This window comes from Podarcis cretensis (genome assembly GCF_951804945.1).
Source record: "Podarcis cretensis genome assembly, chromosome: 15".
NCBI classification, from domain to species: domain Eukaryota; kingdom Metazoa; phylum Chordata; class Lepidosauria; order Squamata; family Lacertidae; genus Podarcis; species Podarcis cretensis.
Genome location: NC_137185.1, coordinates 2895390 through 2921310, shown reverse-complemented (window position 1 = coordinate 2921310; position 25921 = coordinate 2895390). Strand labels below are relative to the sequence as shown.

The 25921-nt window shown below is 48.6% G+C and overlaps 1 protein-coding gene across 3 annotated transcripts in view; it reads left to right on the top strand.

Annotated features, from left to right (window-relative positions):
• NCOR1 (nuclear receptor corepressor 1) overlaps positions 1-25921 on the top strand; it is a 110825-nt gene that overhangs the window by 871 nt on the left and 84033 nt on the right. For all 3 annotated transcript variants that reach the window (XM_079955339.1, XM_079955340.1, XM_079955338.1), the window contains exons 2-5: positions 18042-18219; positions 22652-22785; positions 23725-23920; positions 24959-25141. In XM_079955339.1, the coding sequence (XP_079811465.1) occupies positions 18112-18219; positions 22652-22785; positions 23725-23920; positions 24959-25141 (621 nt within the window). In that variant the 5' untranslated portion in view covers positions 18042-18111. The remainder of the gene's footprint in view (positions 1-18041; positions 18220-22651; positions 22786-23724; positions 23921-24958; positions 25142-25921) is intronic.

Below are 25921 nucleotides of genomic sequence, written 5' to 3'. Positions count from 1 at the left end.
AGGGACGGTTCAAGGCATGTTGATTGAGGATTAAGACCCCTTTAAGCTCAGCGGGGTCCTAACTGCGGTCCTAACTACAGCAACTCAGGAATGAGTCCTGTTGAATTGCAGAAGGTTTGTGTGGGTCTTACTCCCAGGTAAGAGGCTTATGGGGTTAGGACTGCAGTACAGAAGTGTAGCTGAAAAGACTGAACTCTTAAGCATGTTTTCTTGGATGTAAGCCTGGGTATTTGTGTGTTTTTATGTTGGAAGCCTTGGAGGGCAGTTTTTATACATTTAATCATAGACTCATAGAATTTTTGAATTGGAAGGGACTCGTGCAATACAGGAATCTCAACATGAGACCCCCACATCCAATTTGAAAACATACCAGATCCTGCTTAGCTTTGCAAATGTTCTAGCAGTTTAATTGCTGCCTATGGGAGTAAATAGACAAGGGGGAGATTCCTTCTTCCTTCCCAACTGAGTGGACAGTGCAGCCCTATAAATCTCTACTCACTCACTGGGGCTTGCTCCCAGGTAAGTAGGCATATGATTGCAGCCAAATTGCTCAGAAGCTTAAGCATATTTATTCAGAAATAAGCTCCTTTTGCTTTGAGGGGGCGGGGCTTCCCCCTAGTAAATGTAGTTTGTATAGTAGTATAAACTCTACTCAAAATGGACATACTGAAATTATTAAGGTACTGTAGTCATGTCCATTAATTTTGGTGGGTCTGCTTTGAGTAGCAGTAACCTTGGAGGGCAACCCTGTGTGTTTTAGGATGGCAGCCTTATAGGGTTAATAAGTGAGTCTTAGGATGACAGCTTTCCTCCTGAGTAGACCTGCCTGGTGAGGTTGACACCACCAGTTTCTTTTGGATTGACCGCCAGGTTGATGAGGCCTGCAGTTGTTGCTCAAAAAGCAAGACCGCTTATGCTCAGCTGGCTTTTATTCATTATTCCTGAGAAAGTGCACCTTGAGTTCCTGCTTTGCAGAGCAATTCTGCTCACACTTGCTCAGAAGTAAGTCTCACTAGGCTCAGTGGGCCTTACTTCCAAGTAATTAAACATAGATAGGCTGCAGTCCCAATGTACAGTTAAACTGTTGGTAAACCTCATGGAAGACAGTTGTGTTGGGGTCTTTCTTCTGTGGCAATGCAAATAGTTCTGGCCTCCCAGCTCCCACCAGCCTCGGGCCAGTATGGCCAAATCTCTGGGATGATGGGGTAGTAGTGGGTAATGATTAGATTATCCCACCAGGACTTGGGAGACCCATGGTTCAAATCCCCGCTTGGCCATGAAACTCACCAGCTGTGAGCTTGGGCCAGTCGCTGCCTCCGTATTCCCTCATGCAAACCTGCCTGGGTTTTGAGATCCTTGGGGCAGGGCCTTGTCTCAGTCCTGCCACCCTCACAGGCGTGCTTGGTTGGGACGCAGGACGGGGTCTTCTTGGTGGCTGCTCCCCGACTTTGGAACTCCCTAGAGAAGCTAGAGTGGCTTCCTCCTTGTCGTCTTCCCACCAGCAGGTGAAGAATTCCTTGTTCCCACAGGCTTTATCTGCAAGCCACCTTGAGTCCCGTCAGGAGAACAGGCAGGGTATGATTATATTTAATAATAATAATGAAAACAACAATAACAACACCACCAGCAAATCCCATCATTCACAGCCATCTGCCTGGGGGCTGATGGGAGTTGTAGTCCAAGACAGTTGGAGGACACCTGATTGGCGCATATGGAGATTTTAGTAGGCATAGTTTAGGGGGAGTTGACATGGAAAAGGAGTGGATTATATTGGTTCTGGGCGAGACTAATATAACAGGGGGTGCAATCTGTAATCTTGTAATCTGCATTGATTCTGCAAGTGAACTCCCCTGAACTTCATGGGGCTGACACCTGAGTAAACCCATATAAGATCACACTGTTCATCCCCTTTAGATGCCAATGAGAAAAAGAACCACACAACTTTTAGAAGACATCTGAAGGCAGCCCTGTATTGAGAAGTTTTTAATGTTTGATGCTTGGTTATGTTTTATATATTCTGTAAGCCTTCCAGAGAGGCTGGGGAGACCCATCCTGATGGGCGCGGTATAAATATTAACATTATTATTATTTAAAATGCACTGACCTGAGCTTTTCCTTATTTTGCTTTCCTTCTTTTTCAATGCCATGTGCATTGGCACGTGGATGCAGCGTCTCATTAACGCTGCTCTTCCAGTTTTATCGTGCTCTGTCCGGGGATGTGTCTAGGCTTGGGGAAAGAGGTGGAACAGCTGAAGAAGTCAACGTGCAGCGTGGGTGTGTGGTCAGGGGTGTTTTGGGGGAGAACAACAGCAGCAAAAAAGAAAATAATAATTCCAGTGCGACTTGGGCGAGTATAGACTGAAGGGACGGAGGGAAGGTTTCTCCAGATGATAAAGCTATTGGTGGCTGCTAGCTGTGTGGCTGTGTGCCGGGTTCGAAATTAGCAGGGCGCCAGGTGCATTTTGCCTCCAAAGATTCTCCATTTGCGAGCACCTCAAAGTCTGGGCGCCATTTTTTGCCCCTGGCTGACACTCCAGGATTACTGAAACGTACAGTGAGGGGAAAACATATTTGATCCCCTGCTAAATTTGCCCGTTTGCCCCCTGATGAAGAAATGACCAGTCCATCATTTTAATGGGAGGTTTATTGTAGCTGTGAGAGACAGAATAACAACAGGAAAACCCCTAGAAACCCAGAAAACAAAAGTCAGAGATTGATGTGCATTATAATGAGTGAAATAAGTATTTGATCCCCTATCAACCAGCCAGATGTCAGGCTACCTGGGGATCAAATACTTTCCCCCCTCACTGTATGTGCTTTGAAGCCTCGAAGTATATGTTAAGGGTAGACAATACTTTAAGGAATTAAACAACAAAGAGTAGAGTGCTTTGAAAACTGAAGTATGGTACCAATATTTTTATTGTCAGCACCCAATTAAACATGTATTAACAATTTCTGCTAAAAATGTGATCACTTAAGTGAGTTGCCTATTAATTCATGCTTATCCAAATAATAAACAAAAAGTGTTGCTGCCCCTCCCCCCCAGTGGCGACTAGACATTCTGTTTTGGCACCCACAACCCAGGTCCCAGAAGCCATTTGGCTCCTAGCTTTTCCACCCCAGTTTCTAACACTTCCCAGAGAATAAAGCTATAGGTGGCTGCTAGCTGTGATGGCTGTGTGCTGTCAATACTCTTGGAGTCAGTATATGCCTCCGGACTCAATTTGCTTGGAATCACAAGGGACAAGAGTTGCCGTTATGCTCAGGTCTGGCTTGCAGGTTTCCTGAAGACATCTGGCTGGTCCCTGTGAGGATGGAGTGCTGGACTCAGGTCTGATCCAGATGCAGGGTTTTCATGTTTAGGACTCACAACTTCCAGCAGCCGGCATGGCTGATTGTCTGAAGGCCACCCAGGCTTTGTAGTCCAACCCTAGTGTGTCAGCTGTACCTCTTCCTGGAAATGTCTGGTCTGGCCACATGGCCACACCCCTTAATCGCATCCCATTTGGATTACTGTGGCACGATCTACGTGGGGCTGCCTTTGAAAAGTGCCCGGAAACTTCATTTGGCCCAAAGAACCATTGCCCAGGGCTGGTTACAGGGAGCCCTTGTTACAGCAGCTCCACTGTGGCTACCACCCTGATTCCAGGCACAGTTCAAAATGCTGGCTATTACCTATAAAGCCCTGTAGGTTTTAGGCCCAGGCTAGCTGAAGGATCCTATTCTCCCATATGAACCTGATTGTTCTCTGAGGCCTTCAGGGGAGGCTCTCCTCTCAGCCCCACCACCCTCACAGATCTGCTTGGTGGGGACGCAGGAGAGGGCCTTCTGGGTGGCTCTTCCCAGACTTTGGAACTCCCTCCCTAGAGAAGCTCCTCCCTTGCTATCCTTCCGCTGGCAGGTGAAGACTTCTTGTCCCAACAAACTTCGTGGAACTGACTGCTTTTCAGGAAAAGGTTTCAATAGTGCTGTACAGTGTCTGTGTCCTTTTTATCTGGTATTTACATCGTTTTAACCCCATTATGAAGGGACGCAGGTGGCGCTGTGGGTTAAAGCCTCAGCGCCTAGGACTTGCCGATCGAAAGGTCGGCGGTTCGAATCCCTGCGGCGGGGTGCGCTCCCGCTGCTCGGTCCCAGCGCCTGCCAACCTAGCAGTTCGAAAGCACCTCCGGGTGCAAGTAGATAAATAGGGACCGCTTACCAGCGGGAAGGTAAACGGCGTTTCCGTGTGCGGCTCTGGCTCGCCAGAGCAGCGATGTCATGCTGGCCACATGACCCGGAAGTGTCTCCGGACAGCGCTGGCCCCTGGCCTCTTAAGTGAGATGGGCGCACAACCCCAGAGTCTGTCAAGACTGGCCCGTATGGGCAGGGGTACCTTTACCTTTACCTTTAACCCCATTATGAGGGACTCGGGTGTCGCTGTGGGTTAAACCACTGAGCCTAGGGCTTTCCGATCAGAAGGTCAGCGGTTCGAATCCCCGCGACAGGGGAGTTCCCGTTGCTCAGTCCCTGCTTCTGCCAACCTAGCAGTTCGAAAGCACGTCAAAGTGCAAGTAGATAAATAGATACCGCTCCAGCGGGAAGGTAAAGGACATTTCTGTGTGCTGCTCTTGTTTGCCAAAAGTGGCTTAGTCCTGCTGGCCACATGACCCGGAAGCTGTACGCCGGCTCCCTTGGCCAGTGAAGCGAGATGAGCGCCACAACCCCAGAGTCGGCCACAACTGGACCTAATGGTCAGGGGTCCCTTTACCTTTTAACCCCATTATAGTTTCATTACTTTTTGACTGTTACCTTTTCTTTGTTTTTAGCTACCTGTGTTTTATCCATGTTTGTTTTGGATTTTTGTGAGCCACCTTGAGTCCTCTGTTCTGGTGGAAAGGCAGGATATAAATACATAAAATAATGGGGAAAGGCTGCTTCCATGCTTGACCCAGTGAGCAGGAAGAGGTCACTCAGAAAGGCTGGGTCCCACTTGAGAGTTGACGCAGATGTCGAGGAAGAGGCGGGTTCTGGCTAGGGAAAGCCCCAGGCACCTCTCTGTGTCTATATGATGTGTGTTTCTGTCTAGACGCTGGAGGCTGGTGGGAGTACAGCCCTCCCATCTCTTACCTCCAGCCTCATTCAGAGGAGCTGGAGGTTGAAAACTTTGTCACCTTTTCCCCATTCCCCTGCACTTTTGGATTGCTGCCTGCCGAAGTCAGGCATTGCTGGCATTGCTGCTTGCCCAGGCTCACTTGTTTGTGGGACTCCCATAAGGGTCTCAAGCCTCTGCTGGGTTTGAGCAACTGAGTCCTCTGTGATCAAAGTCGTTTCTTGCAAAGCTGCACCCCAGCTGCAAAATTCTGCCTGCAGAGAAGTGCATGGCTTCTCTCCCCCAGCCTCCCTCCCCACAACCCCGGTTGTGGGTCTTGAATGACGTTGTGTAGACGTGCGTTCCCTTTGCAACTCTCTCTGAAGGTCACAACTGCTGCCCAAAGTTACTCCACGCCCCCTCCTGCCTCCTTCCCCCCCCCTTACCCACCCACCCCTTTTGTCCAGGACAGGGCCATTATTCCCTCCTGAAGTCCTTCAATGATTTACAGATATTTCTCGCTCTGGTAGGTTAGCTCATTATGTCAGTGTTTCAAAATGCTTGGGCAAGTGTGATTTATTGATTGATTTATTAACTTGGCAAGAGCTGTTGCAGAGCAAGAGTCTAGGCCACTCGTCTGTGAACCAGGAAATCCCCGTTTTCAGATCTCACAGCTGCCGGGAGGGACCACAAACGGGTGTCAGAGAGAGCCCCTACTCTGAGAGCAGAAGGTCGGTTCAATCCTCAGCATCTCCAGTTACAAGGATCAAGTGACGCATGATGATGATTTGTTCAATTTTTATTCCCCCATCCCCTGCCCAAGGGGTCCTGGACAGTAAACGCATCAGTACTAAAACTTTTTCTTTCTTTCAAAAAAACATTTTTTAAAAATGGTTAAAAACACTTGAAAAACAGTAATCTGGAGCAATATCTTTCAGGTATCAAAATTCCTGCGTAAGCAGGCGTCTTTTTTAAATCCCTTCTGAAAGCTAATAAAAAGAGAGAGCAGGTGCACCTCACTAGGGTTGCCGTTTCCATGGATAGGGAACCACCACAGAGAAGATCCTGTCTCCTGTGTGAAAATCACCAGGGCCTCCTGCTCCCCTGACAATGGTAGGGCCCGAGATGGGAATCGGGGAAAGGCAGCTACTTTTTGCAAGAGAGATGGCCCTGGTGTTTCTCCTCGTTCCGACTATTCCCAATCTGCTCAAAGCGCTTTGCATTGGCATGGCAGGCTGTCCCAGGATTCGGGGGTTTATTTTTCTTTTTTGCAAGGTTGGCTTCTTGTCCCAGGGTGGTTTGATCGAGCGGGATGACTTGCTGGCTGCCTTCCAGCTCTGCGAAGTGTCACGAGGCGCCTTGGGACGGTGTGTCAGCTGATCGCTGGGCAAAGGTTTGAGTGTCTCTGTGGATTTAAAGAGAAAGCAGGCCTCGGGTCTTCCCCTGCTTGCTCCAGAGCTAGCCTGGTAGGAGGCAGTGGAGAAGGGGGTCAGGGTGGGAGCAGTTGCCGGGATGTGGATTAGATATGCAGGGCTATATCTGGGCTGGCCTCATGGCGGGGGGTCTGTCACAAAGCAAATTGCCATACAATGGATTAGGAGCTTTGGATTCTGTGCTGATCCCTCTAGCTCAGTATTGCCTACACTGACTGGCAGCAGCTGTCCAGGGTTTCAGGCAAGGGGACATTGCTAGCCCTACCTGGAGATGCCAGGGATTGCGGGGGGGGGGGGGGGGGAATACTGCATGCAAGGTGGATACTCTGCCAGCAAGCTACAAGATTCCAGTCTAAATGATTCCGAATGAAGGGCTGATTTACATGGGAACAAAGGAAGCTGTCATACACAGAGTCAAACCATTGATCCATTTAGGATCAATGCCAGGGATTGAGCCCGAGATCTAAATGCAGAGCAGATACCCCACCGCAGAGTTTTGGCCTTGCAGAAGGATGAGGTAGTTAATACTGCAAGGAGAGCTATCTCTTCTTGTCAATTTCTCTTTCTTTTAATTTCCCCCAGGTGTAGAAGGATCGGTTTGCTGCTTCTGTATTTAATATATCTCTGTGTTTATAGTATGTATGTACATTTCAGAACATCCCTGTACTGCTTGATTACAGTAAAACTTCAAGCACTAACTAGATATACCGTATATGTTATGAGGGAATTGTAAGAAGGAATTCCAAGGCTGAACCAGTGATCTGAACCTGCTGCAAGGCAGCAGCCTCCATGCGTATTTAATTCAACTAGGAGTTTGTAAGCATCCCAATGCAGTGAAAGAGCAGAGCAGAGAGCACTGAGAGAACTATTGTATGAAACAGTTAGGAGCCCCACTGCAATAAAATTCATTAAGGAACAGAATGGGCTGGCCGCTTGTCATCGGTGATGTCACAGGCGCTGTCCAGTAGGTGCCTGTGGCACTTGCCCAGCGTCATTCCATGTAGCAACATCCAATGGGGCTGTGCTGGTCAAGGAGAAAGCTGCCCTTTCGGAGCATCGTAAGTGCTTCCTTGGTTCTGCATTGTTCCTGGAGGTGATTTTGAAAAGTGCAAGAGAGGAAGTGTTGGTTCTCAAATCAAGCCTTTCCCCGTTCTCTCCCCCCCCCCCACTTTTTTAAAGCACCGTGCATGCTAATTAGGTTGCTATAACAATTGAAAGCGTTCCGGATTTTGATAGTGCCCAACAGTGTGATCCAACACCTCTGGTCATGCAAGCCCCACGTGCCTCTCTTCTAGTGCAAAAATGTACATCTCCCGAGCGATGGGAACTCTGCATTTAAGCTTTCCGTTTGGCTGCGCTTGTAAGGACACCAAGCAAGATCTCACACTCGGAAAACTTAGCAGCACAATCAGATGTGCGTTTGTTGGTACACTAAGTCCCGCTGTGTTCAACAGGGCTTAGTGAGTGTGTGTAGGGTTTCCCATGGGCAAATTCTACCCAGAGGAATGCAAGAAGAAGCTGCCTTTTACCAAACTAGATCACTGATCTATCTAGCCCAGAATTCTCTACAGCCAGAGGCACTGTTGCTTCTGGTTACCAGTTGCTGGAAACCCCAGGAGGGAAGAAGGGGGTGATCTTGAACTCAGGTCCTGCATGTGGCCTTCTCAAATCTGCCATTTGGTTGGCCACTGTGAGAATAGGATGCTGGACTAGATTGGCCCCATTTGGCCTGATCCCACAAGCTCTTCTTACATTTCTATGACAATAATAACAATAATATATTATTTGTACCCCACCCATCTGGCTGGGTTTCCCCAGCCCTCTGGGCGGCTTCCAACAAATATTAAAAATACATTAAAATGTCACACATTAAAAGCTTCCCTAAAGAGGGCTGCCTTCAGATGTCTTCTAAATGTCAGGTAGTTGTTTATCTCTTTGAAATCTGATGGGAAGGCGTTCCACAGGGCGGGTGCCACTACCGAGAAGGCCCTCTGCCTGGTTCCCTGTAGCTTTGCTTCTCGCAGGGAGGGAACCGCCAGAAGGCCCCCGGAACTGGACCTCAGTGTCCGGGCTGAATGATGGGGGTAGAGATGCTCCTTCAGGTATACTAGCAGCAGCACTCCTTGCCCTGTCTGGAGATTGAACCTGGGACCTTCTGCATGCAAAGCAGATGTTCTGCCCCTGTTCTATGGCCCTTCCCCAATCTATGAAGCTGCCTTACGCAGTTGGTCCACCCGGATCGGTATTTTCTATACATTGGCAGGGTTTCAGGCAGGGAGCATTTTCCCCCAGGCCTGAGATGCCGAGGGAAAATAAGAGAAGAGGGAAAATATTTAAAGCAGCCTGAAAAGGATGCATGAGTTTCTGAGGTGTATGTAATATGGTAAAGGTAAAGGGACCCCTGACCATTAGGTCCAGTCATGGCCGACTCTGGGGTCGCGGCGCTCATCTCGCTTTACTGGTCAAGGGAGCCAGCGTACAGCTTCCGGGTCATGAGGCCAGCATGACTAAGCCGCTTCTGGAGAACCAGAGCAGCGCAGAAACGCTGTTTACCTTCCCACCAGAGCGTTACCTATTTATCTACTTGCACTTTGACGTGCTTTCAAACTGCTAGGTTGGCAGGAGCAGGGACCAAGCAACGGGAGCTCACCCCGTCACGGGGATTTGAACCACCGACCTTCTGATCGGCAAGTCCTAGGCTCTGTGGTTTAACTGGACAGGAATCCAGGGATAGGGGATTTGCCTTCTTACACCCAAACAAGCTTGTAGAAAGTAGGCTGGAAGGCAGGTGAATTAGGGGTGGGCAATGGTTGCTGTGAAATCTAGCAAACAAACTTTCCCCCACCCGGCAGGGATTATTCCTTCCTTTTTGTTGGTGAGGCCTGCGGCTCAGCAGCAGAGTATCTGCGCTGCGTGCAAAAGGTCCCAAGTTCATTCCCTGCAGGCATCTCCAGGTAGCGCTGGGAAAGACCCCCTGCCTGAAACCCTGAAAGTCTGCTCTGAGTCAGTGTAGACAGCAGTGAGCTAGATGCAGCAGTGGTCTCACTGCTCCTATTTAAACCAGCCCTTTGTTCAGAACCATGAGGACCGGAAACTTACTTCATTTTAAGACGTCTCTTCCCCTCCCACAACTCATCAGTTCAATACAGCTGCAAAGAAGTCATCTTTGGGGGGTTAACGGCCAGCCCTAAATCCGAGTCCCTGATAATGCTATGTAGCCCAGCAGGGGAGGGGGCATTAGGGGAGGGGGCAAGAAGAAAACTATCCTCCCTGCCTGAATAGCTCTACAAGGCTCCTGTTCAAAGCTTCCTGAGCCCTTGACGGAAGTGAGCCTACGCTGCAACGTGTTGTTGCAGTTCTTGCTTATCTTTGTCGTTCAGGTGGATGCCTGGGCTCATGTAGATTCCTGCAAGTGCATGATGCAGTGAGTAAATAGTGCTTGTCTAAAGCCGCCCTGTGAACACACTGGGCAGAGGTGTCATTTAAACCGCCGACTTCCTGACTTGTAATCCGCTATGGTGAACCAGCTCTTCTCTTCTCTTCTCTTCTCTCCCCGCCCCCATCAGAAACTAGGGGAATGCCCAGGTCAACCACACGTTCACATTGCTCAGCCTGACTCTTAAGTTCCTCCACTGGGACTTGTCGGGGTCTCCTTCTGTTTTGCAAGTGATTCTCGTCTGGGTTCCTCCTCTACAATGGAGCAGAGTGGGGCCACCCCAAAGTGTTTGACTGCTGTAGCAAAAATGGTTGTTGTTGTTGTTGTTGTTGTTGTTGTTGTTGTTGTTGTTGTTATTATTATGCCTTGTTGCACAGGTTTAGGAAGCTTTTTACTAGAAGCTCCCTTTGTTCCTCTTGCCTTCTTATTGTTGTTGCTGTTGCTGTTGTTGTTGTTGTTGTTGTTATTATTATTATTATTATTATTATTATTATTATTACAGTGGTAGCTCTGGTTATGTACTTAATTCGTTCTGGAGGTCCGTTCTTAACCTGAAACTTGTCTTAACCTGAAGCACCACTTTAGCTAATGGGGCCTCCCACTGCTGCTGCCGCCGCGCCGCCGGATCATGATTTCTGTTCTCATCCTGAAGCAAAGTTCTTAACCCAAGGTACTATTTCTGGATTAGCGGAGTCTGTAACCTGAAGCGTATGTAACCTGAAGCATATGTAACCCGAGGTACCACTGTAATTGAAATTATATACTGCCCTATACCCATAGGTCTCAGGGCAGTTCGCAGGATAAAATCGCCTTCGTAGCGTGGTGAATGCCTGGGATGCAGAAACAAGCCATGCTTTATTTATCTATTGATTACATTTATATCCCACTTTTCCTCGAGGTGGTGTACATTGGTCTCCTCCTCCATATTTTATCCTCCTGGGAGGTAGGTTAGGCTGAGAGTGAGTGACTGGACCAGGTTCACTCAGTGAGCTTTGTGGCTAGGGGGATTTGAACCCTGATCTCCCAGGTTTGAGTCTGACTGCACCACACTGGCTGTCCAAGGTTAAGGAAGAGCACTGAGCTTTTGCAAGCGCCACACCATAGTTGAAACCGGCTGAGGGTTGTAAGTCCACAGCAATCCATGGCTTCAGATTGTGGTTCTTTGGCAGCGAACGCACCATTGCTAAGCTGCTGGGCAGGGTTTGGATGATTAGGCAGACTGTGGTTTAATAAACCATAGCTTGGTAAACTGTGGTTTGCGTGCAAAAGAGGCCATAGACCTTGTTGCTTTCTGGGTTCCTGCAGATCGCTTAAGGCAGCCTTGCCAAATGCACGTCTCTGAGCTGGGATTGGGTGCTCAAACAAACCACGGTTGAATAAGCCATCGTTTGGTAAACCGTGGCTAGGTACTATGTGCGAACCTGGCTATAGCACACCCTGTACTTTTCCAGCAGATGGCTTAAGGCGGCTTTGCCAAGGATACACCCCTGGCCGGCCTTTATTTGCAAGAAAACCTAGTGCAGGCCATGCTTTCCAACTGTAGTTGAGAACTACGCTCCTAGCCCCCGGCTCAAGGGGGCTTGCAGTTGGGGTCTCCACTGGAATGACGTGACCTTTTTAGACCAGCTGCGTGGCCCAACAGAGCTTGAGAGCTGCGTTCCTGGTGCATCTGAGCGAGGGTGGGTGAGACAGTTCCCAACAGCTGTTAATGGTAGCAGAGGATTATTGTTTTTTTAGCGGGAGGGGCGTCCCTTTGCTTCGATCGTGGCTCCCTCTGTCTCCAGCGTAAGCGGTGCTATTTTTGACATATATGGGATTATCAGGTCAACGGGGTGTGGCATTCTGTCTCTTCAGCGGAACGGATTCTTTTCGGGGCTTGGTGGACGAGACCGTCCTTATCCCGGGCAAAGCTCGCCATAGCGGGGAGGGGAGGGGAGGGAGAGAAGAGGAAACTGTGAAACCTCAGGGGAGAGAAGTCAGAGCACTGGTTTCCTGTCCCAGAATACATGAGTCCTGCGTCAGAGTATCAGATCTAGGGCATAGAGCATCATTTGGGATTCCTGCAGGAAGATCTTCTCTGATCGCTGAGAAGTTACGGCTTCTGCATAGCCAGTTTTTTTTGGGGGGGGAGGAGGGAGCTGTGTTCTAGGTGCCACCCAAACAAACAAACAAACAAACAAACTTCACCCTTGGGTGACCAGGTCCCTGGGACTTTCTTTCCGTGCTGACTTGGCAGAAACACACGCAGCGTTCTCGACTGTTCTATCTCGGAAGCAATTGGTTTCCTGCACAATGGGGATTTACCCTCATTAACACTAATTACTGGAGGCTAGACGGGTTTGGGGAGGGTGTGTGGCTTGCCACAGTCGTTTAAAAAACAAAACACAGTGTGATGGCCATCTTAATTGTTGTTGTTTTTTAAAGAACAAGTTGTTAGGGTCATAGGCTGTGGAGGAGCCTGGTCAACTGCCCAGATGTCACCTCTATACTTTGAAGCATATATTTGAATCCATAAGGACAAGTAACTTGCTTCACTTGCTCGAGTGATTTTTGCCCAAGGATGGAAAGAAGAAAACGTCTCAACGAAAGAAGAACGGCAGCAGAAGTTATTAGAGTACTCAGAAATGGCTAAACTTACTGGAAGGTGATAAACCCTTTAATGTAGAATGGAAACAATTCACTATTGTAAACAAATTAAGACTTTAGTAGGATTAAAGTAAAAAATGCACAGTGACAGAAAACTTAGACTGATTATTTGGGATAAATAATAGTTAGGGATAATTTGGAAATGCAGTAAAAAAAGCAGTACATGTGTTAGAAACCACAGAAAGGCGGGGAGAGTCAAAATACGATGTGGAATAATTTAAATTTATGTTTTGTGCTTGTTGTAAAAGGAAAAGTATAAATAAAAATGGCTTGGGGTTTTTTTTTTTTTTGCAAGTTTGATCCCTTTATGGGACAGCTGCATATTTCTGCATTGCAGGGTTTGGAACAGATGATCCTCAGGGTCCCTTCCACTTCAGTTCTATGATTCTGTGACCTGAGATGAGTCTTGAAGTGCTGCTTCTGTAATCACACAGAACACCTCCCCGCTTTCTTGCCTATGTCGACTGTCTGCAGAGCAGCGCAGTGGTTGTGGAAGCCTCAAACACGTGCCACGTTAGCCTGAAATCTATACGGCCACACAAGTTTGAGGTTGGAGGGACGGGCGCAGGAAAAGCAGGAGCCAGCATATAATAATAATAATAGAAAAGTCTTGAGGCTCCCGAAGGCAGTGTTAGAAACACAGACATGTAAGCTAATTGCCAAAATGGCACCTTAAAACTAAGTTACGATCGCCACAGTGGAATGTATAGGAGCCATCTTTTCCATTATTATTATTACAGTGGTACCTCGGGTTACATACGCTTCAGGTTACATACGCTTCAGGTTACACACTCTCCTAAGCCAGAAATAGTGCTTCAGGTTAAGAACTTTGCTTCATGATAAGAACGGAAATCGGGCTCTGGCGGCGTGGCAGCAGCAGGAGGCCCCATTAGCTAAAGTGGTGCTTCAGGTTAAGAACCGTTTCCGGTTAAGTACGGACCTCCGGAACGAATTAAGTACTTAACCCGAGGTACCACTGTAATTGTTATTCATTTCTATGATTTCTATTTGTAGAGCCTTCTCTAAGGGACATTTTGCTTTCCCCATATTTATTGACCAACTTAATTTATAGAGCTGCCCCACAGCAGAAGAACTGTAGGAAGCCAGTGTGATTCAGTGGTTCAGAGTGTTGGAGAGACCAGGGTTTAAATCTCCGCTCAGTCAGGAAGCTCACAGAGTGACCTTGGAGTCAGTCTCAGCCTCTTTACCTGCCTCACAGGGTTGTCGTCAGGATTAACTGAGCCAGGGAAAGGTGTGTCAATCATGGACTCCTTGGAGAAAAAAGTGGGCTATAAATGCGGTAAAGAAGCTCTTCTGCTTACCTGCTTAAGCAAGCTGGAGGGGGCAGCTTTCCCACTCGAGGTACACCTTTGCACCCCTTCCCAATAGCATTTTGTGTCTGGACAATTTCTTCTAAACTTTTCCGATGGTCCTCGAGTGCATCCTTCCTGAAACCTCTTTATAATAGAGGTGCAGTCTCTCAAAATACATGCCCAGAATGTACCTTCTGACCCTGAGCACTGGGTAGCACCATTTAGAAGGAGGTGCAAAAATCCAGAGGTTTGTCCAGGTCCTGATCCACTTGCCGGGCAAGAGGGGTATTTCTGCATAAGGCTTCACGAAGATCTACCTGCTTGGTCGTGTGCCTGGCTGCATAGAGACAGAGCACATTGAAAGCACCTGTGTTGTGGTTCGTGGGACACTATTGGCCCCCCTTACCAGTCCTCCAAACTCCGGCAGGACCTTACAGGGAGAGGGATAGGACGCGAGGGGCTTTGACGCACAAGCCCAAACAGTAGAAAGCTGCCGCCACCTCCTTTACTGGGCCAACGTTTGAAAAGAGTCCAAGGAGGAACTTTGAGGATTTGCATGGCAAGATGGTCTGCAATTTGCATCTCAATTCCCCCAAACCTTTATTCCTGGAGAAAGGGTTTAGGGACCAATCAGGTCTTTAGATTAATTACCAATTTGCCAATGGCTGTATGCGGAGACAATAACTCTTGATTATCAGGAGGCTTAGGACAGCTGAACTCTGTTTAGTCTCAGAGACCTTGAGGATCAAAAACTCCCCCTTCATTCCCAGACTCTACTGGGCGCTTTAAGTGACTCCCAGCTGCCTGAATTTACAAATCAGGTAACAACTTCTTCCTGCCCAGAGAGGAGGCAATGTGATTCACACCTCGAAAGACAGAGAGTTTTACAATTAAAGAAACCAGACACACATTCCCCAGGATGCCACAGTTTTAACTCTCCCACAATGCTTCACTCCTGTATGAACCAAAGTTTCAACGTACAAAGATTTCCCAACTTCACTACAGCCTGACTACCCCCAAAGAATCCTGGGAACTGTAGTTTATTAAGAGTGCTGGGAATTGCATTCCTTTGAGGAGTCAACTGCATCTCCCAGGATTCTCCGGGGGAAGCTATGTGCTTTAAATGTAGGGGGGGGGGTTGTGTATGAGAGAGAGAGGGATTGGGAGGTCAGGTTAGGAAAGCATGATTTAGCTTGTATGAGTCATCCGGCGTTATGACTCAGTAACGTGGGTGGCCGGCCTCCTGCACAGACGCCGCTGGTGGCAGGCTTGGGTCAGAGATGGAGGTGTGTGGCTGCAGGGCTGCAGCTGCATTGCAGAATGGCGCTTTGCAAACCCTTTCCTAGGAATGGGCGGTGTTGCAAACAAAAATTGCCCTTTTCCCTTATGGGGTATCCAAGAGCCCATTTAGAGTCCTTACGTAGGTTCCCTATTGGTAGGAGAAAATAACAGAGGCCAACCAGAGAATATTGAGAAGCAAAGCAGCTAGTAAGCCTGATCTTTATTGATCTGTTGCAACAGGGTGCTCCCCTCATCTGCAGGAGAGGAGGAGAGACCCAGAACAATGGCGCGCAAGGCCTTATAAAGACTTTTGAAATTGCCACCCTGTAGATCAAGACGGAGGGACACGGGTGGTGCTGTGGCTTAAACCACAGAGCCTAGGGCTTGTTGATCAGAAGGTCGGCGGTTCGAATCCCCGCAACGGGCTGAGCTCCCTTTCCTCGGTCCCTGCTCCTGCCAACCTAGCAGTTCGAAAGCATGTCAAAGTGCAAGAAGATAAATAGGTACCGCTCCGGTGGGAAGGTAAACAGCGTTTCCGTGCGCTGCTCGGGATCTGATTTCTTTCTGCAGGGCCTGTAAGACAGAGTTGTTCCGCCTGGCCTTTGGCTTACAATCAATTTGACTCCCTCCCCCTCTTTCTCTTTTTTCCTTTCCCCTCCTGTGATGAGGCTGCATTTTAATGTTTCAATGTTGTATTTTAATCTTGTTTTTTAAGTTGTATTTCAATCAACTTGTTTTTATTATTGGTTGTTAGCCGCCCTGAGCCCGGTCTTGGCTGGGGAGGGCGGGGTATAAATAAATTTTATTTATTTATTAATTATTATTATTATTCTCTGTATGTGGAAGCAGAGTGTAGCCATTGTGGCTGTGAGCCATCAAGAGCCTTTTCCCCTCTGGATTTGTCTTGTCCCCTTTTGAAACCATCCATGTTGGTGCTCCAGTGGCAGGGAGTTCCACAGTTTAACCACGTGCTGCACGAAAATAAGCCCTTTCTTTTCTCCATCCCAAATCTTCGAACACTCAGTGTAGCTCCTGGGAGTGATTATATAGGGGGGAACCTAGGGAGCTGTATTATACGCCAAGCGGCTCACTGATCCACCTAGCTCAGTACTGACTGACCATGGCTATCCTGGGTGAGGAGGCCGTGTTGAAATGTTCCCAGTTTCAAATTTCTGAGGTTTAATTTATGTCTTCAGTTTTGCATGCTGTATTTTTTTAGTGTTGTAAGATGCTTTGAAAGTTGATTATTGAAATAATAAATAAAATACAAATAACTAGACAAGTGGATGCAGGTGGCGCTGTGGGTTAAAGCACAGAGCCTAGGACTTGCCGATCAGAAGGTCGGCGGTTCGAATCCCTGCGACAGGGTGAGCTCCCATTGCTCGGTCTCTGCTCCTGCCAACCTAGCAGTTCAAAAGCACGTCAAAGTGCAAGTAGATAAATAGGTACCCCTCCGGCGGGAAGGTAAACAGCGTTGTCGTGCGCTGCTCTGGTTCGCCAGAAGCGGCTTAGTCATGCTGGGCACATGACCCGGAAGCTGTACGCCGGCTCCCTTGGCCAGTAAAGCGAGATGAGCTCCGCAACCCCAGAGTCGGTCACGACTGGACCTAATGATCAGAGGGGCCCCTTTACCTTTACCTAACTAGACAAGTAGCAGACTTTAATTCCAAAAGCAACCATGAGCTCAGTTTGGTTATGGCACAGAAAATGAATGTTCTCTGGTTGGAATGCTGAACTGTTGAAGTGTGAGTGTGTAAGTTTGTTTGTGTGTTGCGTGTAGCTCTGCTTTGAGCTTGTGTAAGAATAATTGTATAAGAATAATGTTAAAATCCCAAATTTATTTTACAAATATCAAGGCACATGGTTACTCAGTGCCACCAGTATATGCAAATGTATAGAATCTTAGTTCACAATAAAAATGGAACTGGCTGGCGAATACTTTTTTTTTTTTTAATAAATCTTTACTATTTGCAAACGGAATCTTTGCATGAGTTAATATTTTACTATCCCTTTGGAGCTGGTCTGCAAATTTCTACTTTTCTCCTTGCTGGCCATGATGCTTTACAGTTTAAATTTTTGATGCTCTGTTTCTTTTGTGTGTTTTTTATGTTTGCACTTTTTCTGCTGTTAACAAATTAATAAGTCAGTCAGTCCCAAAGCAGGTCGGATGAGCCTGACACTCACTTTCCCCTCTGCTCTGATATTTGACGTACGCCACCTTTGGCAACCATGCCAACCTGCTGGCATATTTTTACCGTTGCTCACAGCTGCGCCGAAGTGAACTGCGATGGTGACGGGTGATGGCGTGGAGTTTCAGCAGCTTCTTAACATTTCTTCTTCTTTTTTAAAATACTTTTATTTCGCTTTAAACAAATACAGATAAATATAGACAACCAAAATTGCGAAAGAAAATTCCTTAATAATAATAACAATGAAAAAACTACAAAAAATATCAAAGTACATGGCATAGAATGTAAGCCATTGTGGGAAAGGAAAAAGGAAAAGAAAAGAAAGGGGGGAGAAAGAAAGAGAGAGAGAGAGAGAGAGAGAGAGAGAGAGAGAGAAAGGAAGGAAGGAAGGAAGGAAGGAAGGAAGGAAGGAAGGAAGGAGGGGGGCGGGGGAAAAAGAGCAAGATGAGCCAAAACACAAGAAGGCTCATCTATTGTATGCTTCCGTCAAGGTCACAACAGATCATTATTCTTATCAAATCTCTCTATCTGCATTCCATAGAATCCCTCATCTTGGTATCAGGGAACATTTCCCTATGCGGCATCATTCTAAACATAACCAGGTCTTTCTTGATCAGCCCTTATCCCCTTCTTACCATTTCTTTCTCTCCCCCCCCCTTTCTTTTTTAACAGACTCTTTCCAGGAAACACGATTGCTCGCCGGCCTTGATCTCGCATCGCGGCGAGGAGCCCTCCTCCCAGAATGTCAAGCTCGGGCTACCCTCCTAGCCAAGGAGCGTTCAGCGCAGAACAAGGGCGCTACCAGACGCATTCGGTCCAGTACACATTCCCCGGCGGCCGACACCAGCAGGTAAGGGGGGAGGGCGCGCTCCCCAGGCGGCGGCGCTGGAGGGCTCTCCATGGCTGCTAGCCACAATGGCCATGCTCTTCCTCCACTGTTGAAGGCAGCAATGCTTCTTGGTTGCTGGAAGCCACAGGAGGCGAAAGAGCTCTTGTGCTTGGGTCCTACTTATGGGTTTCTTCTTGGGGCTGCTGTGAGACCAGGATGCTGGACTAGAGGGGCCATGGGCCTGATCCAGCAGCCTCTCCTTATGTTCTTGTTCAGGAACACAGGAAGCTGCCTTACCCTGAGTCAGACCACTGTTCCATTTGGCTCAGTGTTGTCAACACTGGCCGGAAGCAGCTCTCTAGGGCAGCGGTTCTCAACCTGTGGGTCCCCAGATAATTGTTGGACTACAACTCCCATCATCCCTGAGCTCTGGCCCTGCTAGCTAGGGGTGATGGGAGTTGTAGTTCAGCAACATCTGGGGATCCACAGGTTGAGAAATGGATCCGGCCCAATCGCCTTCTCAATTCGGCCCGCGGACGGTCCATGAATCAGCGTGTTTTTACATGAGTAGAAGGTGCCCTTTTATTTAAAATGCATCTCTGGGTTATTTGTGGGGCATAGGAATTCGTTCATTTATTTATTTTTTCAAAATATAGTCTGGCCCCCCACAAGGTCTGAGGGACAGTGGACCGGCCCCCTGCTGGAAAAGTTTGCTGACCCCTGGTCTAGGGGGACATTTACAGCCCCCCCCGAAGGTGCCATTGGGGATCAAACCTGGGAACATCAGTATGCAAAGCTACAGCCAGTAGTATTTATTGTTACCTTCATTAGAATAATTTAAGCCAATGGTTTCCCGTCCCTGAGCTCAGGAAGATGTATGACAAGAGTAGTTATGATGATGATGACAGATCAGGAGAGGCTGGAGGAGCAGACAGTCTACAAAGTAAATGGATAAACGTTTATTGAATACATGGGGGGGGGGAATGGTGTACACTTGAAAACGTTGGCAGCATTAAGATAAATTCAACAGTGTACCTAAGTGTCAGAGCTGCCCGAGGTCCCAGCTCACAAAGGACCAACGCCAGTCCGTTGTTATGTACAAAAGTCTTTATTGAAACGCAGTTTCGATTTCAAAGCCACGGCGTGCAGCCCTACGTCTTAAACCCTAGACCGCTGAAGCTCCGTCTGAATCTCCTCCCCCCAGACACCAGTTTAAGACTCTAGCCTTGCTCCACCTCTTCCTTTGCTCTTTCCTCCTCTGGGTCCGCCTGTCCGCTGGGGTCTTGCCCTTTCTAGACTCTTCTGACGCTGAGTCCCCTGAGTCTTCCCCCTGCCTCCGGCGGGCTTTAGGACCTGGTTCCCAATCCGGGTTACCTGCTGTGCCGCGCGCCTGTACATTCGAACTTGGCGCGCGCGCCCAGCCGGCAACCTTCCTCCTGACCGTTACACTGCTCCTGTCACTGCTTCCCCCTTCGGGGAGGCTAGCTGGACCTGACCTCCCCTCCGTTCCCTCACTCTGCGATGGAGGCGTGGCCAGCCCTGATTCATCTTCTCTCCCTGCTGGAGGAGAAGCTGGTCCTGATACATGGGACTCTTCCCCCCCACTACGCTCTGGTGGAGGAGCTGGTCCTGATCTCTCGCTGCTGCTTTGGGAGTCCCCGCTGGCCCCTTGCTTCTGGTGTGTCCCCCCTGGGACCCCCCTTGCCCTGGCCGTCGGTGCCCCCCTCTGGGAATCTTCTGATTCGCTGGAGAAGCTCATGGAATCTCTCGGGCCACTCTCATACTCCCCTACGCTGCCCTCAGATTCTTCCCCTTCGCTCTCCATTTCCTCTCTCCCCTGTGCCTCTGCTCCTGAGCCCCTGACAATAAGTTTTGATGGAGGTAAGAATGGAATACTGAATGGTTTAGTTTCTGTAAAATATGCAGGGATTTATCATATGCAAAATGAACCACGGAAAGAGAGGAAGGGAAGTCATTGATATTTTAAGGATGTTTAAATGAGTGTTTCAAATTGTAAAACAGAAAATTTAATTGTGTGTGTGTGTGTGTGTGTGTGTGTACCATATTTTCCCGTGTATAACATGCTCGTGGCTGCAACCAGTAGCCCATCCCCCCCGCACTATCCGTGTATAAGACGACCCCCGATTTTTAACCTTAAAAAAGGTAAAGGTACCCCTGCCCGTACGGGTCAGTCTTGACAGACTCTGGGGTTGTGCGCCCATCTCACTCAAGAGGCCAGGGGCCAGCGCTGTCCGGAGACACTTCCGGGTCACGTGGCCAGCGTGACATCGCTGCTCTGGCCAGAGCCAGAGCCAGAGCCAGAGCTGCACACGGAAACGCCGTTTACCTTCCCGCTGGTAAGCGGTCCCTATTTATCTACTTGCACCCGGAAGTGCTTTCGAACTGCTAGGTTGGCAGGCGCTGGGACCGAGCAGCGGGAGCGCACCCCGCCGCAGGGATTCGAACCGACGACCTTTCGATCGGCAAGCCCTAGGCGCTGAGGCTTTAACCCACAGCGCCACCTGCGTCCCTGATTTTTAACCTTATTTTAGAGTAAAAAAAAAAAAAAAACCTTGTCTTATACATGGGAAAGTATGGTATATGTATATATATGTGTGAGAAAAAGTAAATGGATAAAGTGAACAAATTGAAGCAAAGGAAACACTGGTCATTTGAACAGCAACGACCCACCAACGCTTCAGCTTTCTTGAAAGCGGTTGTGCTAAGGAGGCCGGTTCCTTAATTATTGCCAGCCTCGTGGCTCCTTCGAAAAACCATCCTCAAGTAACTGTCAATATTTGAGCAGCCAGTTGACCACTGTGCCAACCCTTGGACCAGGGAGCTAGAGGTGGGGGTTGCAGCAGGCCCAGTTCTTAGCAGCTCACGTGAATTTCTGTGGCTGTGTTACAAGGGGAGCAAAGTATGTCCCTTCCTCTTCCTCCTCTTCCTCCTCTTCCTCCTCCTTCCAAAAGAAACGAAAGGTTCTTCCTGGTTGGGGCAGCTCGGTTCTTCAACCTTGAGAGCATAACAGCTGGTCAGTTGTCAATGTTTGACCAGGCAGGTGGCTGGCGTGCCAACCCTGAGTCGTAAGTACATTAGAGGAGCCCTGCAGGATCTGGCCAGAGGCTCCCAGAGCAGCTTATGTACCATCAAATAAAACCAGACAGTCCCTGCCTTTAGGCTTTACGATCTAAAAGACTCGACAAAGAAAGAAAACGGGAATGGGAGCAGAAGAGGGGGAAAGCAAAGGCAATTTCTTAAAGTAAAATTGTAGTTCTTACAATGAGTGGCTGGAACAGTAACAGTTCAGGGGCAGGAGGTCACTTTGGCGGAGCTGATGATACGAGCCCCGCTTCCTGTCTAGATATTCTAAGCATGGGAATTTTTGGCCCTCCAGAGGTTGCTGGACTACAACTCCCATCATCCCCAGAGACTGTGATAGCCAGCGGCCAGGGATAATGGGGTTTGTTCAGCACCTTCCGGAGGGCCAAAAGTTACCCAGCGCCTGTTCCGGACGCTGTTGTGACCAAAGCTCCATCACAGACACCCAAACATTGGCCATTGCAGCCAGGGGCTGATGGGCGTAACGATTAAGAATGCTGGACTGTGACCTGATAGAGAGAGCAGGGTTCGAATTCCCACTCAGCCAGTAAGCTCACTGAGCGTGACTTTGGGCCAATCACTGACTCTCAGCCTAACCTACCTCACAGGGATGTTTTGATGATAAAATGGGAGGGGCGGGGGAGAGCTACCATAGATGTCAACTTTCCCTTTTTTTGCGGAAATTCCCGCTGCTTCCCACTGCTATCCCAGATTGTTAGATACCCCGTAGACTGTCCCTGGGGCAGGTGAGGCTGCTGATCCCTTAATTTCAAATCTGAAAGTTGACAGCTATGAGAGCTACGTATGCCAGCTGGAGCTCCTTGGAGTAAAAGGTAGTACAGTGGTGCCCCGCAAGACGAACGCCTCGCAAGACGGAAAACCCGCTAGACGAAAGGGTTTTCCATTTTGGAGGCGCTTCGCAAAACGAATTTCCCTATGGGCTTCCTTCGCAAGACGAAAATGTCTTGCGAGTTCCTGCGGGGTTTTTTTCCTCCCCCCCCCTTTTCCTAAGCCCTAAGCCGCTTATCAGCAGATCCGCTAAAAGCCGCTAAACCGCTAATAGCGCTAATCTGCTAAGATGTCAATGGGCTTGCTTCGCAAGACGAAAAAACCGCTAGACGAAGAGAATCGCGGAACGGATTAATTTCGTCTTGCGAGGCACCACTGTATACAAAATAAAATAAAAATAAATGACACCTGGGCAGTGCCAGCTTGGGGTAGGCCACCCTAGAAGGCACTGCTCCCGGGCACTCTACAATTCTATTATTCTCTCTCCTAGGTTGGAGCTGTTCATTGTTTCTTTTAAAAAAATACTGACAAAATAACCTGCCCCCCCCTTTTTATCTTGTAGGAGTTTGCTGTTCCTGACTTCCGCCCTTCTCACTTGGAAGTCAGCCAGGCCACCCAGCTCCTGCAGCAGCAGCAGCAGCAACAGCTTCGGAGGCGGCCCTCTTTGCTGTCTGAATATCACCCTGGCTCCGACAGGTAGGGCGCCCTCGATCTCTGACCTATTGTTACCTGATCATGTCACCTTTCCCTATATGCGTCAACTCAGCCGCTCCAATCTGCTGCACCAGTCCTGTTGCAGGTTTCCACATAATCCTTTTTCCAAAGTAAAAAAAATAATCTTAGATTGGTTAGATTGGTCTCAACTAGGGCCGGGGCCTTTTCAGTACTGGCCCCGACTTGGTGGAACGCTCTGTCACAAGAGACTAGGGCCCTGCGGGACTTGACATCTTTCCGCAGGGCCTGCAAGACAGAGCTGTTTGTTTGGACTCAGTCTCACCCTTATGTTTCCCTCCCCTTATGGTTTTGATCTATGGGCTACTTTTAAAATGAGGCTGCATTTTAAATTGCATTTTAACCTGTATTTTAAATTGGTTTTTTCCCCCTATTATGTTTTTACTGTAATTTTACTGGTGTTAGCTGCCCTGAGCCTGGCTATGGCCGGGGAGGGCAGGGTATAAATAAAATTTATTATTATGATGATATAACTTAATAAAAGGAGCAGTAAGTAAGAACATGAGCTGTTGGTTCTGCCTCTCCAGGTTCACGGGGGCATTTGCGTTCATAATAGGGGATTTTATTTTGGAACCTCCCCTCTGGAACTGCTGACGGAAGGATGCTTAAACGCGCCGGATTAAAGGCTCTGCCATGTTTTTCAGTGTCAGCGATATTTCAGCAGAGACTGGGCGGCCCCTCGCCAGGGGTGTTGCCTCTGTGTCCAGCATTGCAGATCCCCACATTGAGCAGGGGGTTGGACGCAGTGACCTCTTAATTTCCCTTCCGACTCTGCGATTCTGTGAAAACACCCCTGCCCACCCCAGATGTGCAAAAACAGGGCTGTGGTTTACTAAGTAAATTGGAACACTCCCTGGGACAGCTGGTGGGTATGCCATTGCACTTATTTCCTCTGCCTCTCAGGCCTCAGGAAAGAAGATCTGGCTACGAGGCCCAGTTCCACCCCGGCTCGTCGCAGGCTGATCACGATGCGCTGGATTCGAAGAGGCCACGCTTGGACCAGGTTTCTGACTCCCACTACCAGCGGGTCAGCGCCGCGACGGTCCTGCCACTGTCCCACCAGCTGCAGGATGGGCTGCGTTCGTCAGACTTGAAGAAGGTAACGCCGGCTGGGGAGAGGCTGCCACCAACTCCTGCCTTTTTGCCCGGTTTGAGGCATCAGCTGTACAGCGGTGCCTGGTGTCCTTTTGGACTGGTAGGGCTGGAGTCAGGGAGCCCAACAGTAGGTGGCGCCAGAGCCAGTGACAAGGGGAGACAGCTCTAGGAAGCTCAGAGCTCCTCTACCAAAGGAGTCTCAGAGGAACATAGGAAGCTGTGTTACACCGAGTCAGACCATTGGTCCACTTATCTCAGTATTGTCTGCACTGACTGGCTGTGGCTTTCCAGTTTTTCATGGGGGGAGTCTTTTCTCAGGCCTACCTGGAGATTGAACGTGGGGTTTTCTGCTCATGAGGCTGGGCTCTACTCCTGAGCAATGGCCCTTCCTTGCTAACTCACTGCTGTAGACTTGGGACACTGAAGGGCAGCAGTTGTGGCTCAGGGCTAGGGCCCTTCAGCTAGTGCTGTATTCAGCTTGCTCTCTGAAGCAAGACAGTTTGTACATATTACACCGATCCTGGCCCAACTGCAATCACTGCTAGTTAGCTTCCGAGTCCAATTTAAAGTGCTGGTTTTAACCTATAAAGCCTTAAACGGCTCAGGACTGCCATATTTCAAGGACTGCCTCTCTCTGTACGAACCGACCTGGACTCTGTGATCATCATCTGAGGCCTTTCTTTGTTTGCCTCCTCTGTGAGAAGGGTGGCAATACGAGAACGGGGCCTTTTCAATGGTGGCTCCCTCTTTGTGGAATGCTCTCCCCAGGGACCTTCACCTGGCGCCTTCATTACATATTTTTAGGCACCAGGCAAAAACGTTCATTTTTAACCAGGCTTTTGTTTGATTAATATTCTACGGCCTTTCAAATGTGTTTGTGGAAAGGCTGGGAGTTTTTTTTTTATTAAAAATATATGGTAACTATTTTTTTGTTTGTTTTTATCCTGTATTTTTATCTTGTAAACTGCCCTGAGGATCTTCGGATGAAGGGCGGTATATAAATCTAACAAAACAAAACAAATATATTTCTCCTCCCCCGCAGGAGTCAGCTTTTGGAGGCAAGCATGACGGGCCGCCATCGCCGCTCTCAGGCCAGCCCTGCGGAGATGACCAGAATGCGTCTCCGTCCAAGCTGTCGAAGGAGGAGCTGATCCAGAGCATGGACCGGGTGGACCGGGAGATTGCCAAAGTGGAACAGCAGATCCTGAAGCTGAAAAAGAAGCAAGTGAGTCGCCGGATCAGGGAGTGGGGATCACACCCACCCTTAGGCCTGCTGGATTAGGAATGTGTGTGTGGAAGTCTCTTGGCAGAGAAGAGATAGGATGGAGGGCAGGGAAGCCTTTGGCCGAGGATGAGGGGATGCTGCAGGTAGGTCAGGTAGGCTGCAGGTGGGTGGAGGCAGAGCAGGTGGGCAGGGGTGGGGTAGCAGAGGATGGGGCTGGCGTTCCTGTTGATGGGATCTGGCTGAATCAACAAAAGGTTGGTCAAACCAGGGATCTGGCTGTAGAGCAGGCGTGGCGAACATCTGTGAGCCTCTAGCTGTTGTGGTCCTCCAGATGTTCTTGGGCTCCAAACTTCCCATCAAGCTCCAAGGGATGATGGGAGTTGTAGTCTAGCAACATCTGGAGGGGACTGGAGGCTAGCCACCCTGGAGCTAGCAGAAGGGTGTCTGTTTATTTGTCTTAGTTAATAATAACAATAACAATAACAATAACAATAACAATAACAATAACAATAATAATTATTTTTTTTAATTTATACCCCACCCTTCCCGGTTCAGAAAACCGGGCTCAGGGCGGCTAACAACAAATTTAAAACACTTAATTGATACAACAAAAAACAGCGTAAAATACAGTATAAAACGTAAATAACAATAAATACAGAATTCAAAAAACAATTTAGGGGGGAAATCCATCCAATAAGCATTAGATGATCACCAGGGCTAGCTGGCTAAGTTAGTCCTATTTAGGCCAGCGAGGAGACCAGGGGAGAATTAGCTGTGGGA